At 35.7% G+C, this 13,234-nt stretch overlaps 1 protein-coding gene across 3 annotated transcripts in view; it reads right to left on the reverse strand.

Annotated features, from left to right (window-relative positions):
• The window catches only part of PDE1A (phosphodiesterase 1A), a 118,629-nt gene that overhangs the window by 55,620 nt on the left and 49,775 nt on the right, over positions 1-13,234 (reverse strand). For all 3 annotated transcript variants that reach the window (XM_062578437.1, XM_062578438.1, XM_062578439.1), the window contains exon 2: positions 3,592-3,705. In XM_062578437.1, the coding sequence (XP_062434421.1) occupies positions 3,592-3,705 (114 nt within the window). The remainder of the gene's footprint in view (positions 1-3,591; positions 3,706-13,234) is intronic.

A 13,234-nucleotide genomic window follows, 5' to 3' on the forward strand; every position in this document is an offset into this window, starting at 1 on the left:
ACTACCTTGACCCAAGTGTCAGGTAACGACAGAGGAAATTCTGCAAGATTTGCTGGCAGTTTTTAAACATCTATTGACAAAGCTTGAACTTTTTTCAGAGATCTGCGAGGGCTCAGAATTGCAAAAGCTTTTCTCAATATTTTCAGCTGACAATGAACCTCTGCTTCAGCTACCAAGGCACTAGTATTCTTTCAAGGAATTATTTAATGCTCCTTACAATTATTCAGAATTGAGAGATGCAGCAGTCCTAAAAAGTACCTTTTAATCAAGTTAATTAATTAATACAGGAAATTTTAAATTGGATAACAGATTAAGCTTATAGGAACGCAGCTCTTCCATACATCTGATTTCTCTGTGCTTTCTGCCTTTTCATCAGCTCCGAATCTGACAAGGGCATCCTGTGAAAACTTTTTTTCTTTTTTAAATATGGAATATTGACAATCACTGTCCCAAAACAATTTTTCATAGTTTCACAAGGCTGTCCCTACTGTCCAGCTAGTTTCTAAGGACTCTACTCTCAGCACACCATAAATAAGTTCTATTGTATCATTTTTCTGCCTTCTCCCCTACACAACTGGATGTATTTTTGGAAACAAAATATATGGATATTTTATGTTTATAGTTATGTATGTATGTTTATAGTTATACATAGTTTTTACAAAATATTATCTTATTTTCAGATAAAAAGCAACAGAGGATCAGACAGAAGGAAAATAAGAGGACTTTAGAAAGATGCTTTTTACTCTGTTAAAGAGCTTGAATTCTATAGCCCATTTCCAGTACAACTGTTGTACTCTGTAAATAAAGATTCAAGCAGCTGTTATTTTATATATGTGCCTATCCTGTTACAAACACACAATTTATAGAAAGATACAGGCCTTTCTGTCAACTCAAAGTAACAATATACAGGAAAAAAATGGGTGTCTCCATCTGTGTTACTTTAAGAAGCTAGAGCTGATGATTGTAAAAAGCTTAGATTTACAAAGAGCAAGGTGATTTTGCTGGAGTAATGCCTGAGATTTCTAAGTAGTAAAAATGGTTCTCCAAAACTGTGGACAAGGCCAGGCTCTTCCCTGATCCTTGGCTACACTACTGAACACACCCTATGAGAAGAAAACTCTTACTTTGCTCTCTTTACCGACCTTAGATTTTGGAGGGGGGGGGGGGAGGCTGAGTGAAAAATCAGAATTCTTCTGCAAAACACTGGAGGCAACACATAAATTATATTAAATGTTGCTGTGTATCAAGCAGAGGAGAGCAAAAAAAATATTTAAATATTTTCCAAAAAATCTAATTAAATATTTGAATAATCTTCACTATGAAATCATAATGCCTCTAGGATTTAAAAAAGTAGACTGTGGGCTCTGAAAGTCTTCCAAACCACTGTAAAACTATATATGTTTATTTTCATTTTGGCAGCTACATAATCTTGCCATTATGTCCTATGAGGGCAATTAAGATTTGCCCACATTAACAATAATGCATCTTTTGCTGCCACAGGCTACGCATTTTCAGTTTTCCTAGTTTTCTCTGCACATGAAATTTCTGTTTCCTTGTCTTGATGCTCCCATACAGAGTTGATAGGACTGTAAAAGTGTGCAGCTCATTATTACAGTACTATGCACTTCCACAGAGGTCTCATTTTAGAAACTAAATCTCACGTTATTTTCACAGTCGTGGTGCTACTACTCAGAAAGAGCTAAGAATACCCTATTTAACCCTAATGTTTGAGAAGCGTACAGGAAGAATATTCACCAGTGTTTTATGTCCTTATCCACAGCTGTAAGTCCCTTTTGATTAAAAATCCCATGATTTTTAATGCAAAATACTTGCCTAAGCACTGATCGTTGATGGTGATATGGCATTCTGTAAACTACACCAGAGAGGACCATGATTTTCCAAAGCTGCCTAAGAATGTGAGCAGCGTTAACAAAATATACATTCAGAACCACCACTGGAAACTGAGATTTTCTGGCTTCTACTGTGATGCCCAAAGACAAGCTTATTGATGATACCTGTATATCAGTTTCCCTAAGGAACTGAATCAGTTTAACTACACATACAATATAAGCTAATGTAAATCCACATGTCAACTGTTGTTTCAAGATAAAAAACAGCTTGGCTGACTTAAGTTAGTCAACCAAACTGAAATAAATATATTCGCAATGGCATTTAGCCTGAGTTAACTACTAAGAGTTTACAATATTTTATTAAATTTTATGCAGTTTTATCACAAGCTCAGATCCCTTGGAACTCACACAACAATGCCCGAGTCTCAGGGTTCCTTCTTCCTTTTTTTTTAATCTATCTAAGTTTGTAAATGTTTTCATAACAGAAACTGCATGAAAGCCCTTTGAATTCACTGAGAATCAAACTGCTTTTCCAGTTACGTATTTGACTTGGGGTCATTAGGGACCCTTCTGAGCGTCCCTAAAGAACTGTACTGTGGTTGACAGGCTGCTCAGGAAGGTCTTTCCCGTAACCCCGGTTTAGTAATCTTTTATGGAATTGGGCACACGTTAAACATAAGAGCAAGACAGCAGTATAATTGATTCTGCCAGCCTAGTCTCTAAAATAACCTGTGGCAATGGGAACACAGAGGTACCAGCTTCACTTGCTCTCGTCTCCCTTGTGTTTCCAGGCAGACACAAGGCTTTTCCATCGCCCCACGGCGGACACTTCAAGTTGCAGACTGGCAATACTTGGTGCGCAACTCTTACATATCAAAGGAAAAGAAACAGGAATACATGACAGCAGCACCTCAAGCACCGTATCAAATACGTCGACTGTCAAGGAGCGAGGGAGGGAGAGAGGGATAGAACCATGAAATAATTATTAAAGTGTCAGACTTAAATTTAATGCAGAACCAAGACTAGACATATGCTGCACATTCAAACAATATTGAAGACATTTCGGCAGACATTTTTAGAAGAACGTTCTGCATAGACAGAAAACTTTAAAGGCCACAATGATGAAATTAAAAAATCACAGGTAAGTTAACTAACTTCAGTTATAGCACATATCTTAAAATTCTTTCAAGAAGTCATTACTTAGAACTTGTAATTTCAGTGAAGTCAACCCACGTTAAAACTAATTGCCAGCAATACTTCCAGTAGCAATAAACATAAACATAAATAAATCATAAACAAAACATCAAACATAAAATAAATCATAGTTTTTCATGAATTTTTTGATTTAAGGGCCAAATTATAATAGTCTGACTCATCTCCACAAGCTCCTAATTCCAAAACAACTCATTTTTTCCAATGATACAGTTCTCAGCATGATTATCAGCAGGTGGTCTCTGGCGGGGGTGGAAAAACCCTACAGAAAAATTCTTATGACTTTATACCGTGCACATTTGACCGTTGAGGTAGACAAGAACTAAGCAACCTTTGCAAACCGCAGTTACATTTGACCTTTAGAATCTTTTTGCTTTAACCTTGTCACTAAGAGATCTAAAAGCCGCACACTATTCTCCTGATTTGTGGAGACCTACAGCTAAAGTTAGTTAGAATTGTGTCCAAAGATCAAGTTTCATAAACGTGACTCCCAACATTGCTTCCTCCCACCCCACATCCCCTGACTTACCTGGTTTCATCAATATAAACTGCCTCTAGCACAGACGCTGCATATTCAATATTCTTTTTCAAATCCACCACATTAATGTCACCCTTTTCCAGCTGCTTTACCAAGCATCTTAGTCTGTGAAAAAGAAAATAAAAGTATCATTGCATTATCAAATTTTAGTAACTTTATTCTCTATTTGAAATGATGGAAGCAATATAATAGCCACTCTACAGGCCAGAGACCTTCATTGTATATCTTGTCCTTTTGTAAAAAAATCTTTTTAGAACACACACACACGACAGCTGTAAAAGTGTGCAGCTGGCCATTGTTAAATCTGCGGTATGTATTAAGAAAAGGCATATGCATTTCAGCAAGTCAGAGAGGACTCAATAATTACTATCAGACTTATTTTACATTTATTTGTGATACTACTATGATGTCTTGAGTCTCCAACTTTGATTACATAAAAAAATCACAGGATGTCTTACTAGACTTGTTCTATGCTTGGAAGGTCTACTGCATTCACTTTCATGCCTTTAATTTTTATTTATGCCTGCAGTATGTTTTTGCTGCAGAAATTATATTTTTTATTAGCATGAGCTAATGTGAAGCTCCACTGCTTCTGTGTTTACAGAAAAGTCATTATACTAGATGAAAGACGGTGCCTCTGGCATTTGACAAATCCAAGTATTTTCCCAAGTGTGCTTTTGCTTTTAGTTTTGAGAACATTCTTTTACATTACAAACATGGATACACCCAAAAGACATTTTGCAATGCATCAACTGAAGTCTCTGTAGTAATAAACTTATACAGATAAACTATTTGAATACCAGATTGTTCTTCCCAAACTCTTTGATGAGAGGAACACTTCTGATCCTGCTTTATTTAACCATATTGTAGCAAAATGAAAATCTTATCAGTAATTGTACAGATTTATGACTGATTGGATGGTTAAAAAGGTTGGGAGTTTTTCTTCTTTCTGTGTTGTATCTACAAGTTGAAATGAAACAGTCTTCTATTATGTAAAATTAAGGTTTTTTTGTGTTCAAGATACTACATTATTTTAACATAGTTTTCACAAAATAATCTTTTTTTATACTTACGAAATATGGAAAAAATGTGAAACAAGTATTTAGTTAAAAAGTGGACTGAAATTGGGTGTCAGCAGTAATTGATTTTACCTTCAGATAAAATCATATTTATGATACAGGAAAAAGTAATTATATATATAAATACATATAAAATACAAAACCAGAGATAATTAATTATAAATAAAAATTTAAAATAATGGCAATGTGATGCCCATTTACTTTTATTGATCATACACAATGTTTGATTGGACCCAATTAAAATGAAAAAAAAAATATGGTGGTATTTTGAAGAAATCTCTCATGAGCCTGCAAAGTACTATTCCACCATAAAAAAAACACCTTCATGTTTTTCCTACAAATTTATTTTTACCTAAGCATAATTATGTCTAAGCTTACAGTGATAATTTTAAGAAACAGATTGTTAAAAGACCAGCCTCCTCAGTTCTCCAGAGTCTTAATTCAATTCAAATTAGTAACGGACATAACACAAATGAGACTCTTACTAACCTTAATTATGTTGTACTTTATCCAGTGGATTGATTATCAGTGGAATAGGAAATCGATAGTTAAAAAATTTTGCCAGAGAAGTGAGGTAGGCAGATGAAACACAGTGGGAACGCACCTCCGACAAAGAAACAACTTAATGCACGGGGAGATATTCCCGCTACGTAATTCACACCATTTCAGAAACACCTGTAGACTGAACAGCCTAATTCACCAAATGTACACCTATCTTGTGGTACACAGCACAGGGACTGTAACTCCCCCGAGATGTCTGCTCTTCACTAATTCTCTAATTTTCTCTCTCTCTTACACACACACACAAAGCTGGAAGCATGCCAAAAGTAGCAAGACAGTTTTATCATTTGCTCTGTTCCTGGTGTTTGAATGGAAAACATCCTGAAGTCACATTTCCAAACTGAACGGATAAAGTAACTTTAAAAGGCAACATGCTGCAGAAGGGAGCTGGGCTACAGCAGTACATTAGTATTTCAAAACGGCTTCAAATCCTATTTCCAGTGGTGTCTTTTGCTCCCATCTATGTGGCTCCAAACTTTCTTACGGTATAGGCCACCTGACACATGGGTGGAATTATGTTTAAACTTGCAGGAACGGAATCACCAAGGGAGCCTGTAAACCACATTGACCCTGGATTATTTTATTACAAAGGTGACAGGTGACAGTCAACAGATGTAATTTGCCCTGTAACTATTGTCCATATTCTGAGAGGAATGCAGACCAGAATAACTAGACAGGGCAATTCTGAAAAGATGCACAGGTGAAGCTGAAGTATTCTGAAGAGGCTGCAGAACCACAAAAACACAAAACCTGTGCAGTTTAGTGATGCAGGTGACCTTGTCATCTCACGCACCCATGGGCTTTGTACAGATATCCTCCAGAATGTCTGCAGCTGACCCACTGCGGAGCGATCATAGGGCCACAGAATAATTTTCATGGAAAGGGACCTATATATATATATATATACACACATATATATATGTATATGTATGTATATTTATATGTGTGTGTGTATATACGTATGTATATTTATATGTGTGTGTGTATATATGTATGTATGTATAGTCTAACCCCTTGCTCAAAGTAGGGCCAGCCTCAATGTTATATCTAGCTCCAAAGTCAAATCGAGTTGCTCTGAGTCATAACCACTTGAGTTTTGAGCATCTTCAAGGATGGAAATTCCCTGAAGTCTCTGGACAATCAGTTACAGTGTTTGACCAGCTTCACCAAGAACTGTATTTTCCCAATATCTAATTGGAATTTCTTTTGTGGCAACTTGTATCCCCCATTCTTTGTTGTGCACTTCCAAGAAAAGTCTGGCTACAATAGCTCTATCTGCTGTATAACCTCCCACTAGGTAGCTGGAGACAGCAAGATCACTCTATAGTATTTTTGATCGAACGCTTGGCAATTCTGTTAGGTGATAATCATAAGGTATACTGTAACAGTTAGAAAATGCTTTTCCTAGGCAGCAAAATTTATTCACTAGGCTATAACAGTATGCTCTGTATATACTCAACACATTTTGCATTAAAGCAAAATAATCAGAGAGTTTAATATTTGACATTTCAGTAATGAGTTTAACATTTTAGTAAAGATTAAACATGTCAATTTATGAGACAAAACAACAAGTGTTAAAATACTCATAGCCAGTATTTCACAAGACAAAGAAATTTTAGAAAGGAGGAGGAAAAGCATCAAAAATGAATTATTATTCCAGCTGTACTGGACAGGCTTTTTGTTTATTTGTTTTCTTTGAGCCAAGTGTAACAAAGTGAGAAGAAACACGAGACACACCACTCATAAACATAGTATACTTCTTTAAACTTGAGATCATGGAATTGTCCTGCCTGTGAACTATGCTACTAAGAAATAATAGTAACAAGAAAAAAGTGGATGGGCTAATAAGTGAAATAGAAAAATGAACTATGTTGAGAGATGCAGAAAAAAAAGTATATGGACTTAATACAATACAACATGAAAGAAATCAATTGGGGGAGAAAAAGAAACATTTCTTAGGGCAACTGACAACCTCACTTCAAAACTAGCAGTCATGATTTGTAAGTATTGACACACTACTGCAATTAGTAAGGGTATGGGTGGAGAATTATCTTTTGTCATACTGGGTAAACACCAGTAATGCTGCTGTCTGATTAAAAGCTTTTACTGAACAATCCAAAGATGCTCTGCTCCTGTCTATCTTTAAGAGTCTGAAAGCGTCAGGTTTCCAAGAACAGGCTTTCCCCAATCTTCATATCCCCATGGAGGTGATACCTATGCCCAACCACAGCACAGCAGCTTGGAAGCCCACCAAGCAAGACAGGCAAACCAGGAGCCAACCAGGAGCCGCAGTAGTATGTCCTTGATTAGCAATATCGCAATGAAGGCTTGGGTTTTTTTGCTTTCTCCTAGTTAAAAATTCTCTCCTTGCTCCATGTTTGAATTAAAGTTTTAGGAAATCTACTGAAAATCATAGTGACGTATCAGATTAACTGAGATTTTAGGATATTTGAGAAGACTTGCTCTGACAGTAACTAAGGAAAAAAAAGTAGCCAAGGAAATAAAGGAAGAGGAATCGGTGACTGATAAGGTCTTTTTGTAATGTCATCATAAGAAATTTTTTTCTCTTTGGAGTCAAGCAAATTTGGACAGGTTCAGAGAAATGTGGATGGAAATGCAGAAAAATCTGTGGAAAACACAGATTACAAAGACAGGATGCCAGGGATGGATTTACTTAAGGAGGGAGATTGTAAAGTAGAAATGCAAATGAGTTGGACAATTTCAATTTCAGAATTTTTACAGAGTGCCTCTTCCTTTTTCCAAGGGAAAATTATATGTGATCACTGAGAATAAATGAGAGCTAAAGGTTCAGCCTGACACTCTTCAAGAATTAGAAGACGGAAATATAGTCTTAGTGTATTCTGAACCTGACAGAAAACCTTTGCGTCTGCCTTCCCAGTGACCCATATCTGCTGTCTGATTCTCCCCACTGTTGAGCACTGCAAAGAAATAGCTTTTCTAACTTACACATCTGGACTTAGAACTGTTCTGGAAATGTACTAGCAAAAAATATAAAATAAAATAAAATAAAATGCTGGCTTCTGCAATAGATCATATTGAAGGAGAAGTGAAATAAACTGTAACAAGTAAACTGTAAACAAACTTGTTTCCTCTGATAGTTTTAAATCAATGGAAGTCACTGCTGAAGGACAGGCAATGAACAAAGAGTCAATTTTTTAAAAATAATAAACATATACTAATGCTAATTACATAGAAGATTTATTCATATTAATACTTAATAATCACAATGCCACTTTTAAAATGGTCTCTGTTGGTTAAATCAACTCCAATTGCAAGTCACATATTGTTACATTCCCATAAAATAATTGAGAAGATCCTAGCTGTGTGCCAAATGTATTAATCTCCTGAAAAGATGATAAGCAAATACTGACAATGTGTTAAAAAGAGTAAAGACAGAACAAATTATTGTTTTCCTGTAAGCAATAATTTCATGGGTTTTTTTAGATAATTTAATATAGAATGAAAAAAATTTAAGTGGATAATCATAAGTGTGATTATACAAGTGATTTGACCTTCCAAATGAACATCACAAACGAAAAATAAGATTATACGTAATTTGAAATTAAAAATAAGGAGGAGGAGAGTAACTGTGCTGGCAATATGATTACTTACAGTTTAAACACAGTAAGTTTTAAGTCACTCAGGGAAGTGGGAAATTTTCCTCTAAAATTCTCTAGAATTAAAATTAGAAAATTGGAAAACAATTATACTAGCTGTAGTGATTCTTGCTATTTGTTACTCATTATCATTTGAATTTTATATTTTTCTAAGAGGAAGATGGATGTATGAAATAAATCCATATCTAAATACATCAATGCTTCTGTCAAATGCTTAAAAATAACATAGATCAGAAAAAATGGATTATAATAATAACAAAAAACATGCACAAACCCCATGCTCTCATTTTTTCAAGTCACAAATGCTAATAACTTAAGGATTACTAGAAATCTTATATTGTGATGACAAAGAATATAATTCCTTTTTTTTGTGTTTTCTGTGAGATGGAAGAAAATATTGACAATAAAAAATGAAAACCATAGATATAGTTGGAACATTTGTACTGCATGGATATGGAAGACTAGACCTAATCACATAAACAGATGAGAGATTTCAGAGAAAAGTACAGAATATTTTAATAAGGATTCAGGACCCATCTAACATGTCTTCAAAATGGTTAACCAGCACTTCAGTCGTTTTTAGGTTATGGTAGGTAAAAACATATACTGATACAGTGACATTTTGTCAATCAGGGCAAGGCCAACACGTCAATGAAGACTTGGATTAGAATCGAGGACTCCTGACTCAGACCTTGACATCTGAATCAGATTCCACTTCCCTAGAGCCTTAAAAATAGGCTTTTAAATGTGGTTATCTAATATTTCTTCTAATTAGAGTTGCTACCACTCAGTAAATTTTGATACTGTGAAATGAAAGAAAGATATATCACACTTTAAGTGCAGCAAATCTGTTTCATGAAATTACTTCTCAGCTACTCCTGTGTCTGAGCATATGCACAGGAAGCCTTGTGGTTGCTAGGGGTTTCAAGAATCACATTTATTTCATGATTATTTTAAGCACTATTTTAAGTACAGTCTGATCTGTAATTATGATTCAGTCATTAGAAAATAAATATTGAATATGCTGTTAATTCAGTCAACATTTTGATAAACTGAAACTTCAATCCCATATTGAAGAATTAAAATACAAATTCTGCTGATAAAACTTCACATTTTCATGGTGATAGAATTGCCTTGGCTGTTTAACTACTGATTTTTGTTATGCAAGAGGACCTGGTTTTCCTTCAAACAGGGATTCTTTATAAGGTTTCTTTCATTTTACCTCACCCATCCTATAAGTTTTCATGGCACTTAGCACAGTAATACCATGTAAATATTATCCTTTGGGCCTCATTTAATATCAGGTTCCAGTTTATCTAGAGACTTAATCAAAATTTAATCTAAACTCCTAAGTTTTCTTTACCACTGTGCTGAAACTACACAAAACCACAAGAGTCTTGCATGATTTCCACCTAAAACCATAAATTGAGCCAAGCTCTCTAAAACATTTTTGAATTTTAGCAAAATTCTCAACATACCTGACTAAAGATGCTGCATAGTGCCTGAGATGCCTTATTGTCTTAGCCTCAGTAATGTTAAAGACCTGCTATTTGCAGCTCTGTAACCTTTCACCATCATCTTCATCATCTTCATCATCATCATCACCTGCTGCACTGGAGATACTCCAGGAAGCTCACCTGGGAGCCTGTTGCTGCTTCTCCTTGCTGTCTTTCTCTCTCTCCCAATTGTCCATGCCTCCCCACAAGTAACGCACCATTAGAGTTAATGATGTATGGCATCAGTTACAGATCCCACTAATAAATTCTTGTGCATGTGAATTTGTCAAAACATCATCTGTGAAACACAAGGCATATAATGAAAACTTTTCCAGTCAAGCTTTGATTTTCTTTCAGACACTTCTTTCACATCTGCTAAGGAATCACTTGTATATACAAGCAAATTTGGTTCCTCTGTTTAATTGCTTTCCAGCTTGAAGATTAATGAAAAAATCCTCAAACTTCCTAGTTCTTAGTATATATATATACATTTAGATGTTTTATCCAGCTGCATCTCTCCAGTTATCTGGATACATTACAAGTACAAAATAATAATAAAAAAAATAATACACAATGAAACATGACTGCTGAGCTCTTGTGGAAGAACTTTCCAAACTCAAACAAATCGTGCATTGAAGATTTGATCGAACTGGCAACCATATGTTCCATTAGCAGAGCAGGACCAGCCTACTTTAATTAGTTTTGAGGGAACATATGAGAAACAGGACCCTCCCACTGACAGCTTAGGAAAGGAGGATGAATTCTTACATTCCTGATTTATAACTCCACTGCATTTCAGATCCAGTTAAAGATCAAGCATTACTGAGACACCATATTGCCAATAATGGTCTTCAGTTTGTCAAATAGCCTACAGAAGAAAAAAAAGAATCCAGAAATCTAAATGATTGTAGGAATTACTTCAGCAGGCCTAAGTATCATAGAGCATCACAGACAGAAACATCAGCTCAGCAATTTTTACAGGGTTTATAGTTTGTTTTACGAACTGACATCAGTTCTATTTCCGTCCCATTCATGGACACTGATATATAATGAATGAACACTCCATCAAATGCAAACAACATTGACAACCCTGCTTTGCTGTCCCTTGAGCTGTTCTGAATTGAGTTTAGTTTGTAAAGGTCACAGGTCTTATCCACGATATTAACAACTGCATTTTAAAATTTGCATTAAATAGGATTAAAGCAGAAGCCTTTTTATCTGCATCTTCTCACAGTCTTCTCAACATCTCATGTCTAGTTAGTGAGACAGATCTGCATGTTCTATACTTCACTCTTGCCTTCTGTTAAATCTAATGTCTCCTTATCCTAAAACCTTGTGACTATTTCTATAATTTCAGTCGCCATATTCCTACTTCATAATCATTCCATGAAATCAAAGGCAAATAATGCAAAATTTATAGGACTAATTTGTAAATTGCAAATTATCCTCCTAATCACCTTTGCTGAATATTTATATTTCTGAATATTCTTAAATGTGAATTCTAAAGGTTGACATTTGATCTATAAGGTTCCCCTGTATTGTATACATGTTATATAGCATGTTATATAGAGTGCTAGATAAAACTATTTAATCTTGAAGTTGCCAAATGCTTGAACAAACTGTATGTCTCAGAGTGTTCATTATAATCTAGAAAAATTCACTCCTGACAAGCTGGGAAATCAAATATAAAATCAGTAGCTGTCGAAAACCATGCTTGAAAATGATGGAATACTTTCAGTAAGTCTTATCTACTGAAGCTAATGTGATAAACATACAAAAAAGGCACATATCCCTTATTCTCCATGTCCATTTTAAAAGCTCTATTTCTGTTGCAAATGCAGCTTTGAACACATTGATCAAAGAATTTGTGAAGAGGGAAAAGAAGGATATTTCCAAGCAGATTACCTCATGGTGATGCCCCTCCCATCACATTTGAATGTTGGCTCTGTACTCTTGCAAGAAACGTGTACCCAAACCTAAGTACCAGAGACAATTACCAGAGGAGAGCAGTTAGGTCCCGTCTCAGTGTCTGCGCTCCAGCAGAACTCTCTTGGCCCTACCCTCACTAAGTGCCTCCTGCATACCTGCAATCAGGGTCATGATGTGTTTCTGACCCTGGGATGGTCACAGATTGAATAAATGTTTTTTATTTTAAAAGCATTCCTGCTAGAAGGCATTTCTGCAAAGGATAGACTTGTGCCACAGTCCCTCTCCCCCTCACATGACTCAGACTCCTTTTATTATGAAAAAATGATGCACAAATGATCTTGATGCACTAGATACTTGATCTCATCAGACCACCATCCATCAGTGCATGGAGTCTCTCACAGCAGCAATCAGGTACACTGAACAGTTGGTCAGAGAATATTTGTCTTCTCTCCGGCTCTGAGCTCTGAAGTTCCCTCTCTGCTGCCTAGTACTACCAGAAACTACCTTTTGTTCTAGTTACTCTTGAAATTCACAGATGAGATAATATCTTCTCATGCAGTAGTAATCAATCTCAATTGATTGTCATATAATTACAAAGGTGCAGAAATGGATCTCTCATTATTCTTTCTTTTATTTGATCTCCAGTTTTCTCTTATCCAGCCCAAAGTCCTTGGCAAAGAGGGGATGGTTCACCCATGCTGAACCAACATGCTGAGTATCTCCTTTGTTCCTTGGGATCAGAAGATCTATGTTGAAGAACTTAGACACTTATCCTTTGAAAACATCATGCAATGAGTAGGAAGTCCTTTTAGACTGGGCATAGCATGCCAGGAGGTAGTTTGGTTGCTTGGTACACCTTGTCTTCCTTTTCATTTTTCTCAACATACATAAAACTTACTTCTTTTTTTATTTTATATTAACAGTCGACAGA

The sequence above is a fragment of the Rhea pennata genome, chromosome 6, assembly GCF_028389875.1.
Source record: "Rhea pennata isolate bPtePen1 chromosome 6, bPtePen1.pri, whole genome shotgun sequence".
Taxonomy (NCBI): Eukaryota; Metazoa; Chordata; class Aves; order Rheiformes; family Rheidae; genus Rhea; species Rhea pennata.